Raw genomic sequence first — 22252 nt, forward strand, 5'->3', positions numbered from 1 at the left:
TTTTGAGAGGCGCACAGTAATAAAAGCTCACCATTTTTACTCTAAACTCCATCAAAACAAGGTCAGCTGTAGTTCTGTACATTTGCAACAGCCAGACAGAAGCATTGACACACTCCCTCTGCTCTCTGCATTGAGCCAGGAGAAGAAATCCCTTTTTTGACTTTGGAGGTACCAGACATGCCGTATCTTCCACACACCTTCGCTGGGCTGCTTTTTGAGATTTCATCTTTAATAGCCCATCAAAACTGACACAGCATAGCAGATAAGAAATGGGCTGGTCCCACCTTTATATTCTATATACCAGCCATGACCCTTTTTGCTACTCATGAAATTGGGCGGCAAAGACGTAAGACGAAATGAGCTGCTGGAATTGTCATCATGTTTTTATTCGATAGAGAATTTTTCTTGTCCATTTTCTAAACAGGTTGTGTTATTTCAAAGAATCAGAAACAAAGTCATGATCAAAACCACACATATAGAATAACTTAAATAAACATTTTTCCTTTCAAACAAGATTGAAGTAGACGATAAATAAAATGTATTATTCTGGAAATTCTCCTTGAACAGTTCATATCTAATAGTTTCTCCATTTACTATTCAGATAATCAATATATATCACCTAAACTACTCTGGCACTGACTAGGTCTTTAGAGGAACAAGTCAGCTGGAAAAAATGAGATTTCACTTGAGAATAAATTTATAGAAATTAGGTTTCTTAATGTTTACACATCCTTAATCCTCTGTTCCTTAGGAAGAGGTTTTTCTCCTTTCTCTCTTGGACTACAGTGAATTGGTTTTACCTGAGCAGGGCTGGAAGCAGTTAGTGCCACCGCCTAGTTTAGCTAAGAAACTAAGCAGCACTGGAAAACATTAGGGATCATCCACAGAGCCAACATTATCCTACTGAGGCTAAGCTTCTGAGAAACCCTCCTCAGAGTTGCTCTTTGCTCCTATAGAGAAAATTATTCACTTCATTCACCCCAGAGATAGCCCAGTATTAGCTTCAGTTGGCTAAGTCTAGGATCTCTGCACATCCATGCACTGCTTGCACAAGGAGGGACCTTCACTATAGTGAAAGACTTCATCTAGGTCAGCAACACAGAGGCTGTGGTGTCAATCATGTGCAGAGGCTTATCATACACTTTCTACAGGCCCTGTTTTAGCCCAGTGGTTACAGCTGAGGTTGCCTTGGCAGCCAGGGAGCCCTCTGTACAGCACTGCACAGACCAGACGAGCAAAATGTGTCTTTGACTTGGAGATCTCACAGCCTGGGATAATGTAATAACTAGCAGTCCTTCCCCACAACATAAGTAGAGCTGTTTCCTCTCTTCATGCCACATCCCTGTATAACCCCAATGTCATAAAAAAGTACAGCTGTAGCTCATGATATTTAACATTAACAAGATAGGCAAAGAGAGAGAATTTTAGTTCAGTGCACCAGACATTAGCTTTTTGTTTAAGAAACTGAGTTGAAAAATCAGTTTCCTTCTGTTTCTTTCTCATTAATACCCGTTGTCTACAGAATTAATAGAAAATACTTAAATAATGTACACTCCACCTAGAATAACTGAGCAGCTGACAATGATCAGCTTCATCCTAACCTGAACCTTAATTCAGTCAACCTTTGTATCTGTTTTTCTGAGAATGCCTTCTCTTTCTTGTCACTGAAGTATTGCCAACTCTAACTATTTCACCTCACATCTTATTTAGTGTCTGCCCTAAAACCTCAGTTCCTGTAGGCAAGCAGTTAAAAGAAAATTTTAGTTTCCCTTTGCAGAGTTTCTAGGTCTCATACTTGCAGCAAAAGGCTTGAAAACATGAACTATATCAGCTTAACGAAAGAGAATAAAAACCCTCAAAGGCACTTTTTAAACAAAATTGTCACGACTTTTATGACAAGCTTATAATCTGAATAATAGAGGCAGGCATCTGACTCATGACTTCTAAGTTCTTGAGGTGCAAATGTAAGGATTCCTCTTCAATTTCCCTGTCCTCTTCTGCTTTTCTACTCTAGAATTTTGCATGAGGAACGGAGATGCCCAAATTTCTGGTAGAAATCAGGTTCAGCGCAATTCAGAGCTTCCTCATCTATGTAGACAGCTGGTCTCCGGGAAGCCAAAAAGTACTGCACTTTCCGCAGGCTCCATCCCATCACGTACTTCAGCCAGCCACTGACAGCAGCTGTAGACCTGCCAACGCCAGCGTTGCAATGAACATAGACAGTGTGTCCATTCTCCAGCAGCCCGTGCAAGAGGAAGACAGCTTGTGGCAACATCTGTATTCTTCCTAAGGTTAAAAACAAGGCACGTTCATTTGCATTTAGGAAAGCTAGGTTCACGCATGAGATTGTCTGTACAGCTTGATGAACTGTAAATCATAATGGCAAACCTGACATATTTGGAATTTTTTCTTTTTTTTTTTCTTTTTCTTTTTTTTTTTAATGGCCTTCTACCGTAACTTTGTTTTTTCTTGCAACATAGATTCAGATCACACAAAATCTGTAAAATTCACCAAGTCTTCTCCAAATATACATTCTGATTAACACTGGATGTGTGTGGTATATTCATTTTCAAAGGGACTGAGACAAGGCAGCAAATCACATCAAAGAGCACATCTTACATAGCATTTAAGTTAGTAAGCTAAATATGAAATGTTTTTAGTACTGGAGGTTTGTGAAGCTAGCTATATACTGCTGCTTTCAAAAACATTGTAATGAAGACCATTATGGCAATAATAAGTGAGAGAGGGAGATCAGAAGCGTATTCTCCTGTACAACTTAATAGTGTTATGACTAAATTGTGTACTACGCATATGGTTCAACAACACGGAATAGCCTTTGTCGCTCCCAAAGCGATGAATACACCTTATTTCCTGATGCCTTTCTCCCTGTTACCTCTGTTACCCTGGGAACTAAGCTGCATCAGAGCCTAACTTTTCCTCATGGCACAGATGAGGACTGACATTAAGCCCTTTCAAATCCCTGTTTTAAGGTGTCCTATTTTCCCTGATGTCCTGTTACTGATATAACAGTTCTCTATTTGTGGCAGCAGTATTTCACTCTATGGAAAGCACTTTCTTCTGCTGGTAGGCAGGTAGCAAATCATATCCTGGGCTACATTCAAAAGAAGCATGATCAGCAGGTGGAAGGAGATGATTCTCCCCCTCTACTCCACTCTTGTGAGACCCCACCTGGAGTACTGCATCCAGCTCTGGGGCCCCCAACATAAGAAGGACATGGACCTGTTGGAAAGGGTCCAGAGGAGACCACAAAGATGATCAGAGGGCTGGAGCAGCTCTCTTATGAAGACAGGCTGAGGAAGCTGGGGTTGTTCAGCCTGGAGAAGAGAAGGCTCTCAGAAAACCTTGTAACAGCCTTCCAGTACCTAAAGGAGACCTGCAAGAAAGCTGGAGAGGGACTTTCTACAAGAGCAAGTAGTGATAGAACAAGGGGTAATGGCTTTAAACTGAAAGAGTGTAGATTTAGATTAGATATAAGGAAGAAATTCTTCACCATGAGGGTGGTGAGGCACTGGAACAGGCTGCCCAGAAAACCTGTGGATGCCCCATCTCTGGCAGTGTTCCAGGCCAGGTTGGATGGGGCTTTGAGCAGCCTGGTCTAGTGGAAGGTGTCACTGCTTATGGCAGAGGTGTTGGAACTAGAGGAACTTTAAGGTCCCTTCCAGACCAAATCATTCTATGACTCTATCACATTCACTTGAAAAAACGCACACTTTCTAACCTACTGGTTGGGAACAATATTTTGAACTGAGCATTCCAATGGAGGAATTAAAAATAATAATGATTTATGTTCAATATCAGGTGCTACAGGCATTCCAAATTAATTAGAATAAGTATATAAAAGAATCTATGGAGATTTATCAGCCTGGGATACTATAGTCACAGAAAAAATACTTGTTGGGGGAAGGGGATAGCAGAGACAGACACACAGCACTGTCTCTCCATTTATAATCAGCAAGGCTGGCAAGCTGTCCTGTTGTGCAAGCTTGCAGTCTTACACCTACACGACATATTTTCATTATACAGGCTGAATTCAAGCTGAAAGAAAAAACAGCCAAGCCGTTATCAATGTGGATGGCTTTAAACTCAAATACACATATACTGCCAGACACAAAGTACTTTTTATGGCTTCTCCGCCTACAAGAAAATGCAAGTAATTTGTTAGAGACAACACATAGAGAAATTATACCTTCTGCGTTAGCTATATTTTTAAGCAAAATTTACACAGGGGAAAAAAAAAAAGCCATGAAAGTGGCAGATTAGTAACTCAAAGTCTTTGTTACTATTAATTTACTGCAAGATTGACCTAAGCATTACCTTCAGTGCTCATGTCTGGGGTTGGCATCCAGACATAGGCAAGACCTTCCTCTTTATACAGTTTAATGAGAATTTCAGGGCTCATGGGTTCCGGGTAGCGGTTGCAGCCCCAAGAATTCTGAACAATGTCCCATTCGGTCTGGAAGTTCATCACAGCCGTAACACCCAGCTCATGCTTCAGCTTCACGGTGACGTGCTCCAGCTGCCGAGGACAACTTCCCAGCCAGATGTTTGGCAGAATTCTAGCATTGAGAAAACATCGTAGTGGGATTGATTAAATCACCTTAACAAGGAAATGGCCAACTTCCAGCTCCAAACCTGCTTAGCATCATCACACAAACACTGCTAAGAGCAGCTTTTTCATGTCATGCAGTAAGCAGCTTCTTACTTCATTACAGTTGAGTTGGTAATGTTTGATGATAGGGATCAAGTTCCTAACCCACTACAAAGAGCCAGACACCCTGAGAAAAAACTCAGAGCATAATTACTATCACAGGTCTCCAACACATCCATCATTAGGCCCGCAGTAGAAGCTTACTAACATCACAGATTAGAAAACTCTGAAGATTCAAGCAATTTGCACAAAAAAGGACCTAAAAGATTCACATCTAGATCTGAATTATTCTATTAATTAGTCAAACACATAGAACTCTTCCAGCTTTGCAGCTACCTCTATAATAAGGAAACCAGACAGAACAAAAACCTCAACTTAAACTCCTCTGTGAGGAAACTCAAAAATGAATGAGTAATTTTCTTCTCATTTTTCTCTGTTCTTATGGAGTCTAGTGGGAACCAAGTACAGAATTACAATACATGTCCAGCTTCCCTTAAGGCCTGAAGAACCAGCAATTTTGCAAGAACACTTGAGAGATATGCGTAGCATGGATAAACATCCATATTCCTGGTACTTATCTAAATCAAACTTCAAGACTTCTATGGTTTTCCCACTGTTAATTATCAAAAAACTATTGTATGTCTCAAAAGATTTTGACATGAATATAAACTGAATATTAAGATGCTTGTTTTCAAATGAGGATTTTTAATCTGTATATGCAATTAAACTGATGGTATGTACAATGGATTATTTATATACAAAAATTGTCAGTGATCTACTTTAATTTTTTTGTTTGCATCAACTTTTATTTTTAACATGCAATCACATATTACACAAAATATCCCTACAGTTGAACATACAACTGTAAACATTATTAACTACAAACATTGCAAACATTATTAACTCCAAAAAAAGTGAAGCCAATCTATAATAAAAGCAAGATCCTCAAAAATAAAACATCTGCCATGCATTTCTTATGGTCTTTTCCAATTTGAATCTCGGAGACAAATAAGAAAAGTTTTATGTTTATTCAGGAGCAGTTGCTCCTATAAACAGCCCTTAAATAATCATGTAGCTACTTCCATTCCACTATCACAGTAGTAAGTGATTACTAGCACTTAATTAAGACCTACAATTGACGATTATTAAATCTTGCTATGTTAATACTGAAAGATTGTCAAAAAGAAAAATTCAACTCCAGGTAGCATGTGTTGTCTCCTGTATTTTAGCTGCATCTACAGTGAGTTACATACCAGCCACACAGTCTTTGGCCTTAATAGCCCATTTTAATGAGACAACAGACTTGATCTCAGTCTATGATAAGTGAGTCAAATTTAGACAAATATATTATATTGCTATTATATAGCAAATAACCATTTCAACCATGTTTCAACAGTGAGATTGTTTGAAGATATTTTACTTGGTTTTTCTTTCACATCCATGTTCTGGTTTAGATTGCAGTGAGAGTATTTCCTACTGCTAATAGAAAATGCATTTGTTCCTGAGCAGTGAGCAAGCTTTAACCCAAAATTTCAGAAATTAAGATTTACACCTTGAAGTTGTGTCCTTTGTCACTTTTCACACACTCCTGAGCACTACCTATATGAAGAAGAGAACATATGGAAAGAAAGAAGTTCTAATACACAGGTTCTGGATTTCTTAAGCTACAAATTAAATCCCGTTCGCATGTTGAGAAATATCACTACTCAGTCAACAGTGGACTCCACGGCCACCTGAAAGAGATACAATAAAGCACTATAATTGTGTATTACCATTATGTTCAAGGCACAATCCCACACACTGGTATAGGAATGGAGCTTCTCAAAATTGCCCAAAATCCAGCATAACCAGCTCGAGCAGTCCAACCAACCGGAGGGGTTAGCAAAGGTCCACTGTAAAAACTGCTTCACTGCCTCTCTTTCCCCACACCAGCCCCACAGCAAACCCCAGCCTAACTTGAAAGAGTGATCGCTGTCAGGCTTCTGCCAGAGAAATTCGCTGAATGTAAGTTCAAGTGCCCGAAGAGACGCAGATGAATGACTGCAGATGAGCAATGCGTGCAAAACTCCATAGCCAGGAAAGACAAATGGCAACATCACTAATACCATGTGACAATATGAGGATATTTTTTCAAGAACAAGAACATTAGTAGCCTTCCTTCAAAGGCTTTCCTGGAGACTTATACATATGTAACTCTCTCGATATTTTGGGAAACACCTAATACAGTAAGTTACCTTGACAGGAGAGCAAAAGGGTGTTTTCTAGCTGAATCAGGAGTGATTGAAGTGTTCCTGAGATAAATAAAATTCTGGGTAGCATTCTTGCTTACACATTAATCAATGCTTTATAATTTTTCCCCAGTGATTATTCAGCGGGTGAACATAATTGCTGTGCTATCTGCAAAACCACTGGGACATACACCATTTGTTTATTTTCTTCTTATAGCCTAAAGAATCTTGTTCATGACAAGACCTCCTGTACTGCACAATAATAATTGCATTTACTGAACAATCTGATGGGTTTACCGTGTTTTTATCACTGTCTTTCCCTGTAATTAACCAAACTAGTGGTGGCATTCAGAGAATGACCAAAACAAAGTATTTAGGACAGCCAGCTCTTGTGAATTATTTCTTTTCTGATCAGGTCCTAGAGTTTAGCCTTCAAGACAATCAAGATGCAGCCTCGACCTTATTCTTCAAGCCACTTATTTACCCACCTCCAAATAACTGTAAAGTCTTGTCTTGCTGGACAAAGCTTAACCACCGTTTTACCAGGAAAACAGTCCATGCAGAAAACAGTACTGCAGAGTTGTCTTATCAGCCAATTTATGTAAATGTTCTGGGATTATCCTACTACATAGTACCTATATTTCCATTTGGCTTTGTCTGCTTCATACCTTGACTGTCTTATATCAGAAGGAAAGAACAAAAAAGGTCAGTGCACATGTGAGTACAGAAACTGATGGAGAGTTCAGCAGCTGTATTTTATATATTGATTTTGGATAGCTCTACTGAGGGCTTAATTACACTGAGAAGCAGGGAAACATACAAATTAAACACAAAAAGAATGTGGCAAGTTCATTTTCACATCTCTTTCCTTAATAATATGACTTTCAGTTTTCCTTTTCCAATGTGGCCTTTCTTCTTTAAGTTGCTACTGTACTTCAGTAGGTAGTGAGATTTTAGACTCAAGAAATTTTGGCAAGGGAAAGAGACCTCTTTTACCTTTCCCTCTCAACTGTCATGTAATCATGCTCGGAGCTCTCTGACAGCTGCTGTCTTCCAGCTCACATGTAGTTGTTTTCCAGCAGCAGATTAAGCGATTCCTATGTGCAGTTCAAAAAACATTTAGGGATTATGTGTGATCAATAAACCTATAATCTTTTCAGCCATTAACCCATGTCATATACTCCAAATATCACAACAGGGTTGTTTTTAAACAAAATTCCACTTAGAATTATGGTTTAATATAAATATAGGACTTTGCCACCGTACATGTTAAGTCCCTGTGTTACTAAGGATAGTAAACCATGCTGGGTCCCAGAGGAAAAAGTAAATTCAGTTAGAGACACTTTGTCAATGAAGCTATCACTTAGAGTAACATGAAAAATATTTGACTAAATTCTGAGATTAAGACTTGTAGATTGTCTGGAACACCTTTCTTTAATGCTACTTTCTGTAAAGCTACTTTCACCCTGCCCTACACTTCAGTTCTCCATCGGTAATATGGAGGTAATATTTACCTACCTTAAGAGGACTTTTGCGAATTAAATGAACAAACTAATGTGAGAAGCTTGAATTTGTGGTAACAAGGACTAAATATTAGGCAGGTGTTTGCTCAGTTTACTGGATTTACAGAGCCCAGACTGAAGGCTGACATGTTTAAAACCTGCTTTTTGACTTGTCAGCTGGGAAAACTAGCAATGATTTATCATTACTGGGGAATAAATATGGTACACCCTGAAATCATTTGTACAGTTATTTTCCATCTACCATCACACTTAAATTATTTTTAATGATGCAGACATACACTGCCCTTGGTTGCTTCCCCCCCAGGACCCTGCACAGCCTAAATTAAATTATACCAATTCACTACGAATGCATCTGAAACAACAAATGCGTTCTGTTTAACCAATGCAAATGCAAACAGTCTTCCTATCCTTAAGGAGAAAATAAGTCTGAGGCAAAGACAGACTAGCATTCTGACACATTTTTTTTTTTTAATGGTGCAGGTTGTAATTTTCAGGCTGGAGGAAATGTTCCCAAAATCTGAGGCACTGTACCTTTCAATCTTAGACTGCCACAGGTAGTAAAATAACAATCAAGCAATTGTAGGTGTAGGGATCTGATTGACAGGGAGGGCAACCTGCCCTAGGGGAAGATACCAGGTTACTGCATTGGGTGGTCAGCTCCTCCTTCACAGCTTCTTAAGCAGCTCCTGTGTTACTTTTATTTTTAATGGTTTAAGGCAAACAGGAGCCAAATTCAAATTTCCTTAAAATGTTGAGCTGTAAGCTGGGATGACCCAGGTACTGTTTCCAGATCTCTTCAGTCATCAGTGTACTAGTAGCTGGCATCTATATCCTCTCCTAAAATCTGTCTTCCCTTCGAAGGAGTCACAGTTCTTATAGATAAGGGTAGGATGCAAGCCTTTGGGGAACACATTTCATCAGAACATCTATCACGTACAATATTTTAGATGTTCTTTTATCCCTACAGTTGCCAGCTTTAATCAAGAAAGAGGACTCTGCCAAACTAAGGAAAAATCCTAAGGTATTTTTCACTGGTTATTAGCAAGAGAGTGATCCATCCACCACACCATTTGTTTATATTAGTAATATTTTTTACCAAGGTCCAGCATATTATTTTAAATGAAAAGTGATGGATTGATACATCCTTCAGCACCAGGCCAAGATGCAGCCTGATGTTAAAGCTTGCAATTCACTTCAGTTGTCTGCACCAGCCTTCCTTAGATCCCACTAAGCATCTGCAGGCTGAGCACTAATATCTACATATAACAAGACAGGGCAATTTAGCTGAAAAAAACAAACAAAATAATGATTAAATCAGCTGTGTCCTCCCTTAAGGCTTTTATTTCCTAAAGGTGTAGCATGCAACTACAGATACATGTAACCTGCAGCAAAACTTATTCTGCATTCCCAGAAGACCAACATATATAATTCAGTGAATTTACCCCCAGCATTTTGTGATGCTTGCATGCATGCGGAGCATTTTTTGCATTGATGTATTGCTATTACCCTGACACCACTATGAGCAAGCAGCCCAAGGGGCATGTAGGCCTGAAGCACAAATCAGAGATGTTTTTTGCAGCACTGTAAATACCAGAGACTGCTTCCAATTGCAGTGCATTCCTATTTCCTCCCCTGATGGCACTGGAGTCAGAACTGGTTCCGAATTTTTTTTATAAGGTGGATTTTCAATGGAAAATTATGATCTGTCTGAACAAAAGCCTGCAGTGACACTTTATACTTTTAACCAAATTTAAACTAGTTCAAAGACCAAATGTCTGATAAGAAATAAAGGGAGATAGCAGGATGGCAGCAAAAAACTCCCACCTCTCTCTCATTTGACACAAAAGAGATTTCCAAAAGTATTGCTTTAGGCATATTCAAAATGAGAACAGAGGAAATCCTACCAGCTGTAGCTAAGATGCTCTTTTGTCTTTTCTCTACCCTCTGCCTTGTGACAAGGCACATCACTTTAAATGGTGATACCACTCAATTTTGATGACCCAGAACTATCATCTTGTATGTTCTCCTTCTTTTGCCACTGGCATTCTTTTAACAACATATAGTGGCTTATTCTTAGGTACATGGATGTCTTCCTTTTAGTACCAAATTAGACATCTCTCTTCTGGGCCTTCCTTGTTTTTAATCCTGAACTCGAGACAATGAAAATAGTAAGAGCACTTGCTAGAAATCAGATGAGGTTCCTACATCTTTGTCAAAGCAATCTAGAGACATTACTTAGATTGCTATCTAATGTCCTGAAATGCATTTACAAACAGAGAAGGATTTTCAAATGACCAAATTCTGCTCTCCAGTGTAAGATCTGAACACTTTCAAATATTGCTTGATATACAGAAAGCACACTGATGACCATCCTCACCTTCAGAAATATTTTCCTAATATCCAATATGAATAGTGCAGTCTCAGGTCACAGCGACATCTTTTTGTCTCCATAAAAGAGATTATTCCTTTCCACTCTGCAAAATGCTTTTACCTATCTGAAAATTACTAACACACGCACCCACATGCGTATTCCCATATGCGCGCGCGCGCACACACACACACTTGCTTGTCATATATTAAAAGCATCTGATGATTCTTCTTTGCCTTTGGACTCTCCAGCTGGTCAACATCTTTCTTAAGATGTTATGCCCAGTACCATTTCTGAGAACTGAAGATTAGTTCCTTCTTGTGGTTCAAAGGCTATAACCCTCCTCATAGCTCCCTGACTGTCCTTTTACAGCCTGACATTGTTGACCTATATCCAACATGGAATTCTGTTTTCAAGTTAAGATCTCTCACAAGAGATGAGCCTACTCAAGGAGAGAGTAAAATCTGCCCAAAACAGGATTATTTAAGATTTTACTAGTTACAACTACTAGTGATATCAAATAAAACTAAACAAACATGCAGCAAAGGAGCAGGTAAGATTCACAGTTGATGAATACATCTCAGTAATACATCTTGGAATAATCTCAGCCACTCACACAAACCACTGGGTTTTAAGTTAACTACAATCATTAAGAAAGGGAAACAGTACATGCTTGGAGTGATGCTTGGTGAAAGTGTTGCTTTATAGAAAAGTGAACTGAAAATAACATAAAATGTATAGTAACATCCTAAAAACCAATGATGCCATTCTATGTACTCAAACTTTGAACTTTCTATTAATAATTTAACAAAAAATATATAGAAAAAATTAAAACATTCAAAATACAGTAGATGACAGCTATTTCTTCTGAAAATACTTTCATATAAGGGCAGGCTAAGAATCTGGCTTTTTTAAGAGGTCATTGGAGGATTGCTTAAAGCTAGAATACTTGGGAGGGACAAATCAGCTGTCTCTATCTACATAAAAGAAATAAACAAACTCAACTTCCATACAGTTTCACCTATAAAGCAACTACCATGAGATGAAAAAAATGGAAGATTTTTTTTTTTTTTTTTTAATTCTCACATCTTCCTCCAAAATACTAACACAGGCAGATATCAAAACAGAGGAGTCCCTGGTTTGATTTTGTACAAGAAGTCTGGTTTCATTACACTCCCTTTAATACAGGACAGAGAGATCTCATAGCAAAATGCCTCCTTACCAGTGAAATAATGAAGTAGAACTGAGGGGTTACGACACTGACATTTCATTGCACATTGCACAGGGCACGTGGGTAAATGGCTGTGGTCTTAATCCCTTCACCTGCTGACTTACTGATAAAGTCTCCTTGCAGAAGACAAGCTGATGGAGCCTTTGTGATGAGAGGCTTGACTTAAGCAGGATTGACAGAACACAGTCTGATGCACTCAATTGCCCAGCACACAGATAAAGCACTGCTGGCCAGAGCAGGAGAGCAAGGTTTAATGATACTATGGCCTAACTCACGGAACACCAAGATCTAATAGCTAGGCTTAATAAGATCACTCTTACCAATGAAGATGGAATAAATGGCCATAACCTTAGCAGAAGTCATCAGAAAAAAGAGCTGATTAATGATTAAACGATATCCTACTGAAACAACACAACTGCAGACCTGGTAAAAACTACTTATATTTTTGAACAAAAAATTGCTTTTACCTAAATACCAAATATAGAAGAAGCACAAGTCATTGCCTATAAATTTGTTCTGCTTTATCACTGAAAGAGTGCAGTTTATTGTGAAGTTAAGAATTCTGCCTCAGGGCTTTAAATGAGGAGAAATAAATAGACTACAGTGTAGTTCCAAGGTGGTTTTTTCTTCTTTTTCTTTGGCACTGTGATGAAAAGCAATTAAGCTCTGGCAAATTTTCTTCTTAGATGTAATTTGGACTACTTATCTAGCCTCTCACATGGGAGCAAACTTGGCAACTAAAAAGAAGCACCTGCTTTTATCACTTTAGAACAACACTTTGTCGGCTTAGCAATATGCAAAGTTTCTCAAACCCTTGAATTCTGAGTGTTATGCTTAATAGTATCTTGTTTATTCCATGTTCACAAATTTATGCATGAATGTGGCATCAAACTACCTCATTTGCTGCTATGCAGAGCAAATAAGCCATTAAGATTTGACCTCAAGCTGACAATGCGCTAAAATGAAAACAGGTAAGAATAATATCAAACCAACAACTGAAATATAAGGTTACCTAGACAGGCAGCTAAAAAGCAGTTCCAGTGGTACAGTGCCCTTAGGTTCTGCTGTCTTAGGCGGGGATTTCTGCAGCACCAGGTTGATGGCACAAATCTTCACACACCAATCTGCATCTACAGCAGGAGGCATAGTGCACTCTTCAGGTTACAAGATAAGGAGCAACCATGCTACTGCCTAAGCACAGCACAGCTCTCCTCCTCATCCATAACCTTCTGGTGGATTCTAACTCTGGGGAGGTTTGTAGCCTATGTCTGCTTTATGGATTGCCCTAGCTTTGAATCCAGCAGAGGTACAGGATAAGTGGGATCCACATGAGCAGAATTAAAGTCATTCATATAAGAGAAGTTTAGTCTAGATAAATCTACAAAGCTTTCTGTTTATGGCCCATTTTCCCCTTCCACAGCAATGCCAAGCATTCCCTTGCAAGGAGCGTTAAGAACTTCTAATAAAGAAGAAACTCAAAAAAACTCCCATTTCATAAAGGGAGCTGCAGAGATAAAGGGCAGCTCTAATATCCTATACCCTGCAAAAGCAGGGAATGTATTTGATGAAAACACCTAGACAACCGGGAAGTAAACCACATTCCATACTGCAAAAATTACAATAATACTTGGATAAATAAGCAGTAGTGCTATGCATGAGAGTCACGAAATAATTCTTCTATTGTATTCAGTACTGGAAGATCATCACCAGAAGGAATGGGAAGAAGGAAGAGAAACACATAGAGAGCCCAGCAGTGAGAACCAGAACAATCAGAAGAATTTTCAGAGAAATGCCTGAAAGAACCAAGGGTTAATATTAAAATGAAAATACTCAGATGTTCCAACCTCAACTACTCTGTGATTCTGTGAAAAAGGACATGAGTTTCTAAGCATATGAGAGACAGCTATAAAGGGGTAGGGATACTAATTCATTCTCCAAGTCTGCTGTGAAGAAGACAGGAAAAAAATGAAGTTAAATTGCACTAGGAAGACTTAAATTGAGATTAGGAAAGCTTTTTAGTGGTAGGAATAGTGAGGTAGTTGAATGGAAGAGTAACAGGCTGTAGAGTCTCATCCCTGATATGCAGTCTGATTTAAGATCAGGCTGGATAAACCTGGAGTGATTTAAGTATAATAGCAACTAAGTTAGAACAAGGAAATGGACTGGATGCTTTCTGAGGTCTCTTTGAGCCTATGATCTATGATACTATAATCATAAGCTTTAATTTCCATCTCTGGCATCACTACCTATAATAATTTATCAAGATCCATCTTGAAATAATTTAGGTTCCATGTCCTCCCTGCCCTATTTGAAAGGTCATGCCAGAATTCAGACACCGTTCCTTTCATGTCAGAAGCCTTGTTCTAATTTACACTCTAAATTCATTCAGAAGCAATTAATATCCATTTGATCTTAAAGCAGGTTCAATTTCAATAATTCTTCTTCCTCCTTTGTGCTAATTCCTGAATGTCTTTTACAAATAGCAATTTATCTTCTTTCTTAGTCTTCACTTAACTATCCTGCTTGTCTCAGACACCAGAAGTAGTCAAGCTATAGTAGCACAGAATTCATTGCAAGCCTATTTATTTTGCTCCAACTCTAGTGTAATAAAAGCAACAAAGCCTGCAGAAAATGCCCTCATGCATTCCAACTTACTTCAGGTATCTCTGCTTTTCACTGTGGTTTATGTTGAAAGCTTATCTTGTGTCAGGGAACCTCTGACAAAGAAATAATAAAGATTGTTACATCTTTTTGTAACCAAATTTGCTATTCCCATTCCGCTCATGATGCGAAGAGGATGTAAAGTTCTCCTAACAAGAAACCTTGGGGATTCTTTTCGTGGGATATCTCCTGACCACAAAGTTCATGTGAAAAAGGCAACACAAAAGAGGCATTCTGTCCCCATCAACAGGGTTTGTAGCATTACCTCAAAGTCAATTACTAATAAATGAGATAAACCAGCCTGATACAGCTGAACTCTTCCATGCCAGGACTAGAACATGTTCCAGTCTTGTCCCCCTTTGGGAAATGAAAGTCCAAAAGGGATTGTAAACCATCTTTGTTCTTCTGACACAATAACAGATCAAATTTATCTAATTTTGTCTCTATTATAAGTGTGCATGCTGCAATAAATTCAATGGAATTGCTCTCATTAAGTTTGCAGTATATTTAAACCTAGACAGGGAAAAAAAAAACATATAAACTCTTATCCCTTTCATTCACTTCACTCCATTAAAAAGTTTAAAGCAAATTAATGTATATCTTAGAAATTGTTTATAATCTATTTTATCTCTGCTTTAGGTACAATCTAAAATAACTTGGTCACACAAGACTTTAAGAACACAGCCAAAACTAAATTGTGGAAGATAAAATGTTATCCTCCCTGTAATCAAATGAAATATCTTCTGTCATATTTCACTATGTATTTGTACTATGAAGATAAGAAAATAATCATTCATAAGCAGACCAATGCCTTGTGAGGCAGGGTGTCAAGATCTAGCCTTATACAACTTAGTCAGACTTTATTTTCAAACATACCTGCAAGGTTTCTACTGATGCCTAAGGAGCACACTTCACACAGCAGAAAGCAGGATTTGCCTTTGTATGGAATTACTCTTCTTGCACTTTCATTTGTATAAACATTATCTGAAGCAAACAACGTGCCAATTACAAAAATATAGCCTGAGAAAAGAATCAGGTTCCAAGGCTTGTACTGAACAACCTGGAAAGGACTCCTCTGTTGGCTTGTGAGGATTAATACTTAAATGCTCCAATTATAGAATCTTGTCTCATGCAACCATGGTTGCCAATGGTTACTCCCTACATATGTCTCTGTTAGGTTGCCAACATTCCCATTTGTTTTGAATTAGAACAAATACTCGGAAACACAAGAACAACAGGCTACTAAACTAAGCCAGATCGGAACGAGCCATGAATCTCTTGGCATTAGGAATGAGAATTTCTAACATTAATGCTTAGCAACGGGAATGATGCCACTGCTGTCACCTTTAAGTTAAAGCATCTTAACAAAATTGACTTAAACCATTACAGAAGAACTTCAGGTTAGTGCCCAAGAAGTTTCAGGAATCGTTGGTAAAAACATCTTTTCTCTTCTTTCAGAGTTTACTTGTTAGCAGCTGCTTAGAAATCTGGACTGCAAAAATAATAAAAGATAAATTCACTTTTCAAAATACAGCATTTCAGATCCAATGGAAATGCTTTCCAATGCTTCAAGCACATATTCATGAAAATTACATAATTGCAAAGCACAGTTTATTGCAAGGTAGCCTTGTGATCCACATGGCAGCATATGCACACATGCAAAATGCTGGAATCCCCTCAGAACTACAACAGTCAGAGGAAGAAGCACATCCATCCCTTGTGGTACCATTCAAATACAACAGCTCTGTCTGGGCTCTGTATCTGTGTTCATTCCAGTTAAGATATTTATCCAGAATTTCTAAACCCACGTCAGTTCATTTACACTAATTTTGAAGAGGGACAGACACATTCTGTCCCCGCTAGGCTGGGGGACAATATCTTGGCAATACTGAGAAAAACTGATTTAATGCATTCACCACAGTCAGCTACATAAATACCTAAAATAATATGTTCCCACAACAAAGTCAAAACAAAGGGACAACAGCTGCATGCTGCTACCATAATAAAATTGTGAGGAAACTTCATTTTGCCAACATACCTGGTTACTAGATTATAAACATAAAATTAATGACCCTGGTGGATGAGTTGACAACCTCAAAGGCAGAAGCTGACACTGTAATGGAGCTGCTGAGAAGCCCCAGAAGGACCTTTTTAAGTCTTCCTAACACAAAACTGCAAAGTAGAGTGGGATCTCTTGAAGAAGTCTTGGATGTCAAAAGGGTGAAAATTATTTTACTTACATTTCATGAACGAGCAATGCTGAAGGTTTTATTGAACCCCAAGGACTGAAAGGAATTACCAAGGGTTGCCTATTTTCTTTAAACTGCCTTTTTTTTTTTTCAGATTTCTTTCTTTTCCTAGCAATATCATCTGCTTGGAAATTGGAATTGCAGGCATTTGAACAAATGTATTAAAGTGATCTACTGTGCTAAAGTTTATGTAGATGTGTTTACATTCTCAGCTGAAGCTTGACTTTGTAAATTTGTAAAACATTACTCATACTGGATAGCCTTATTATCTAGACTGCAAATATATTTGAGAAGCTTTTTCCGCCTTTCATCTCACCAGATTGAAGCAACTCAGTATTACAGAAAGCTGAGCAATTCGGCCTTCTGCAATGAAAGTAGTAGCTAATGCTGTGTTTAGGAATGATCTGCACACAGCAAACCCTTCAAGCTGGCAGCCAGACTGCAGAAAGAAGGAGCACTAAAGAAATTATTTTACTGGGGAAGCTGCAAATTCTCCTTACCAGACCTTCACCTTAGGAAAGTGAAGGCACTGGATATAACTGTTAGGAACAGAATTGAAAAAGCAATCCTGGAGAAGCCAGATAAAATTTAAAAATAGTTTAAAAAGGAGAAAAAAAAGCTCTAGAAGCCCACCAACTTATATACTAGCACCCAGCATCCACTCCCTGAACTAAAAGACAGAGCCAGGGAGAGTCTTGCTGCTGACCCATGGCTGATGAATGGACTTTCTGCATGATGCTACCGTCCTATTCCTGCTGCTCTTCACTCAAGGAAAGAAAGCAAGCTTCTACTTCATTATTGATTTCATCTGTATTCTACATTTTCTTGTCTCTGTATTAAAACTGAAATGCATATTTACCCTTTTTCCTCTTCTTGCATGTTTTCTATTACTAGGTTTTTACACAGCAAAGAAAAAAGACATTTCATTTAAACTTACGAACCATGGTGTCTATTGAGCCAATAAAGAGGAAATCCATATTTTTTATACCTTGATGACACCTATGACACTTGACTCAATTTTTATCATAGTTCACAAGAGGACAGGCATTAAACCACTGAACAATAGCACGGATTATGTATCTGACTCCCTGAAATTAAATTTCCCAAAGTACAAGCATTAAAAGAGGGAACAAGAGGCTTTCAGTTCAGCCTCTTAATATGCTCCCTGGGAAGACAAACACAGTGCATTTCTTTGTTTTTTTGTTTTTCTTGCAGATAGAAAATTATATATGGGAAGATACAGCAGCAATTTGATAATCCCTATTTACTCTTGGGAAATAAAATACTTACATTCCTGAGACAAACTTCAAAGAAACTAGAGCTACATTCAATTTTCCTTTCCAATAAATCATTTTTTTATCCTTTATATAGGATTCTCCATATCCTTATATGGAGGAACTTTTTTATTATAAAATTATCCTGTAAATATCTAGAGCATTAAGCATGAAAACTTGCATTTATCTCTCTCAGCATTTATAAAAGAGGTAGAATACATAACTTACTAGCTTCAGCTTGCTGCTGTTTTAAATGAACTACCTTTTACACTTTTCCCATTTCATTTGAGTCAAAACAACTAGGCAGTTGTTTATTTCAGATTTTCCTGATTTACAGCTTACGTGTTTCAGAAATAAAGTATACACTGAGCAAGCGAACACCAAACCAGCTGGTGGTTATAAACTATCTGATGGTCTCACCTTTCACATTTGGGCTCTGGAAACTCTCTTGCTTTAAGGCTTTTTCTCTTAAAGAGTCAGCTGCAGGCTGGCTGGGCTAACCTGCCCCAGGAGTTGTGCCTGCGAAAAACCAAGGGAAGGGTGGGCAGACTGGGTCTACACTGCAAACACAAGTACCTGCTTCTACAGTTTCACCAGTTGAAAATTATGGAGTTCTCTTATTGAAGTTCTTCTGATAATGACCCAACATCTGAATTCACTCCCTCCTGGTAAACTAAATAGCAATAAGGTTGAGTGCACAATCTCTGCTTTGAAAAAAAGCTTGTTATCTTTAGATAAACTATTTTAAGAAATGCCAGTGATTACAGGGCACCTAATAAATGCATGTAAAAGCTAACAGGAAATAAATATCTGCAAGATAACTGGAACATCATCTTCAGTGAAAAAGTGATGCTGCCCCTTCCCCGTAGTCCCAGCTGTGAGCTAAATTGCCCAGGATTTCACAATCTCAGTCAATTTTGTTCACAGCCAGCAGTGCCGGCAAATTGCTTTCCAATGGAGACAGAACTTTACTCTCTCACTGACAGCCTGAATGTTAAAGAGTAAAGAGGCAGGAAAAAGGGCTGAAGACTTCCAGAACAAATACGGACAAGGAACAGGGAGGCCTGGTAAAAGAAGAAAGAGAAATTAGAAGCAACAATAGTTTTTGCTCCCTAACTGTGGTACCCCACATAAAATTCATATTTACTAGACTATCAACATTTGTCTGTTATATCCCACAGAGAAAAACAGAACAAAGACGTATGTTTACTCCTCAAGGTTTTCTCATTAAGGGTTCCCAGTCTTCCTTCTGATTTTTGCTCCCAGAATGACTCAGAACTGTAACTTTTTCTCAAGAAATAAGGAAATCATTGTGTGCAGTGACACATCTATGAAAATACCTATTTTAAAGAGTAGCAGTGGTTTTAAGTAAATATTACCCATTACCACACAGCTGACAAAAGGTGTTTATCTTGCCATCAACAGCCAGTCTCTGATTGCTGCGACTTTAATAACAAAATACTCATTCTTCAACAATCATGTCTCCAAGTAACTAGTTCTGAATCAAATTCCCTTTCCAAATGCCACATATGAATGGCAGAATGATAAATAAAAATTCAGAAAAAGTCCAGATAAAACTCACAAGACTATCCAGACAGCATGCTAAGCTCCCCTTTAGCTTGTTGTGTCACGTTGCCCATTTTGAGTGTGATTCAGATTGTGATTAGGAGGAAAAAACAAGATGTAATGAAGGTGCCATGGAAGCCATTTCTTTCTAGTACAGATGAGTGTTGGGCATCACTTTGGGGGATTCAGAAACTTCTGAACTGTGAAAATATTCTGTGTTTCATTAGAAATAGATGGGTTTTCATCAAAAGTGAAATCCACACATCAGTGTGATGTGCTCTTATTGTGCTCTCAAGAATTATTCTAACTGTTCTAATAAATAATTTATAAAATGTTATCCTATTTAGACTATATATAGGAACTGTTCAAAGTGAATATCAAAGCTGGTGAATATTAATGATGCCTGCCATTTGAAAAATACCTGACATAAAAATATTAATAGTTCACAAGTTTGCTAGTTGTCAGTCCTGTTTGCTGCCAAAATTACTTCCTCCCACTTACCATTCATCAGCCATTATTTCAACAGTGTAATCCCAATGTCTAGATGATATTTCGTGTCCCTCAGCCACTGCAGTACACAACAAACCTGGCAGCAGGCTGGTCAGCAGCCAGTCATCAGATTTAACAGACCAGTCACTGCAGGTAGAAGTAGGACTGAGAATTCAAACACTGATGATAGCTATACAAAACTTTTTAATCTAAAAGCCCTGTGTTTTTTTTCTTCTGGCAAAATTTACATCACCCGTTTAAATGCCAGATTTTGCTTGTTACAATGGCTCATACAAGAAATGCGATTAGAAACGAATAACTGAAATCCAGGAGTTCCAGGAGTTCCCATTTCAAGCTTCTTTCGAGTGCTCAGTTGGCAGGTCATGGGAACAAATAGCAACAGCTATTTGCCAATACTCAGAAAAACAAAATGTGAAAAGTTCCCTCGATCCAGTTTATCCACAGTATTACACAGGTACCACAGCTTGAGACGGCACTGCTGGCACATCCTGACTGTATTCTTGTTCAAGGTACTGGGATTTGCAGCTAAATCTCTCATAGCATGCCTTAGGTTATCCCAGCCAGGAGCCATCCTGCCCATGCAGAATCACAAAACTTAGAAAATGAGAACCAGTTTTCAAGTTTTTTGCCATTGTTAGGGAGGGCACAGCATGGGAAGTTCATGAAAGGAGAAATTTTTGTTTGGATGGGGAAAGAATGTGGAAGAAAAATGCATTTGTTACCCAAGACAGAGATATATCCAAATTCAATGAATGTAAGCAAATAAGGACTTTAAAAACAGATAAAATTCTGACCTCATAATATGTTTATCTTCTCACTCTCGCTCCTATTTCCTCACATTCTCTCTTCATTTGCAAGAACTTAAATAAAAAAATGCTCAAAAGTCACCTCTTACACTGATTGAAACCCATATTCTTTAGAGTAGACACTAGTAAAAGCATTTCACAGCTCCAGTTGAGGGTACTATAGAAAGAAAAACAAAAAAGATATTCAAGGGACAAAAACCAGTTAATCTTTAAACCATTTTATAAAAGACAATTCCCATTGGTAAGGAAACAATCACTCTAATTTAGACAAGTTTAAGACTATAGCTCAGTATAATAAAACTATATTCGTATGCGCGGTCAAATGTCCCGGTTTATGGGATAAGCGTATGACAAAATGTGGCTTAGAATATTTTCATTACTTAATGTATAAAATGGCCAGATAACTTTACAGTTAGAGCCCTAAGTACTGAGATCAAAGGCCAAACTGCTATTCATGTTAAGTATTTTTAATCAGGATTATTTTACTAGAACACAATCAAAGACATTTGTTAAAGAGCTCATTATTTCTTATTCTTTTACTCTAATACCACAAGTATTCTTCAGGCACAGGGGACAGCTAGCTCTCAGTTTTTAATGTTAATTATGGTAATCTCCAAAGACATCATCACCTCTTCTCTTAATTCATAACACAGGCATAAAGCATCAGTTCAGCTTTCTACTACAGTAGCACAGTTCACTGCACTCTAGGGGGTTTTTGTGACAGCTTCCTCTTTAAAGCTTTTTTTGTAACTCAGTAATAAAATTAAAAAAAAAAAAAAAAAGGGGTATTTTATTTTGTGAACGAATTAGAAACAGTAAGTCAGAAGAGAAGACCAAAAATAAAGTGCGCTCTCTTGTATTTTTCCCAGTCATGTAATGCAAAGGTAATTTTGCCATCATACTGAACTGAGATGAACATTATTCATTAATACAGGCTACAGATGTGATATAAGGTCAAGATGAAGACACCTAGCCCTGGTTATCTGTGTCTTCAGGCACAGCAATGCTCAATGCATTGCCAAGGACAGCTTCCCACCGACTTCTGAGACATCCTATAGCATCTGGAACATCTGGATGGGGCGAAAAAGATATGGTCAAAGAGCTATAAAAAAAACATGTTCTTGTAGTGCAACAGATGGAGGCCAGACAGTAAACTCTAGAGCATGT

General features: G+C 38.1%; 1 protein-coding gene across 3 annotated transcripts in view; it reads right to left on the reverse strand.

Moving 5' to 3' along the window:
* Positions 1–364: 364 nt before the first annotated feature.
* The window catches only part of EPM2A (EPM2A glucan phosphatase, laforin), a 43371-nt gene continuing 21483 nt past the window's right edge, over positions 365–22252 (reverse strand). For 2 of the 3 annotated variants that reach the window (XM_082049177.1, XM_082049176.1), the window contains 2 exons: positions 4336–4577; positions 365–2286 (listed from right to left, as the gene is read on the reverse strand). In XM_082049177.1, coding sequence (XP_081905303.1) covers positions 2006–2286; positions 4336–4577 — 523 coding nt within the window. In that variant the 3' untranslated portion in view covers positions 365–2005. Of the gene's footprint in view, positions 2287–4335; positions 4578–21073; positions 21243–22252 lie in introns of all 3 variants that reach the window. The other variant, XM_082049178.1, reaches the window with a different exon arrangement.

Source organism: Streptopelia decaocto, assembly GCF_964273445.1.
Source record: "Streptopelia decaocto genome assembly, chromosome: 3".
Classification (NCBI taxonomy): domain Eukaryota; kingdom Metazoa; phylum Chordata; class Aves; order Columbiformes; family Columbidae; genus Streptopelia; species Streptopelia decaocto.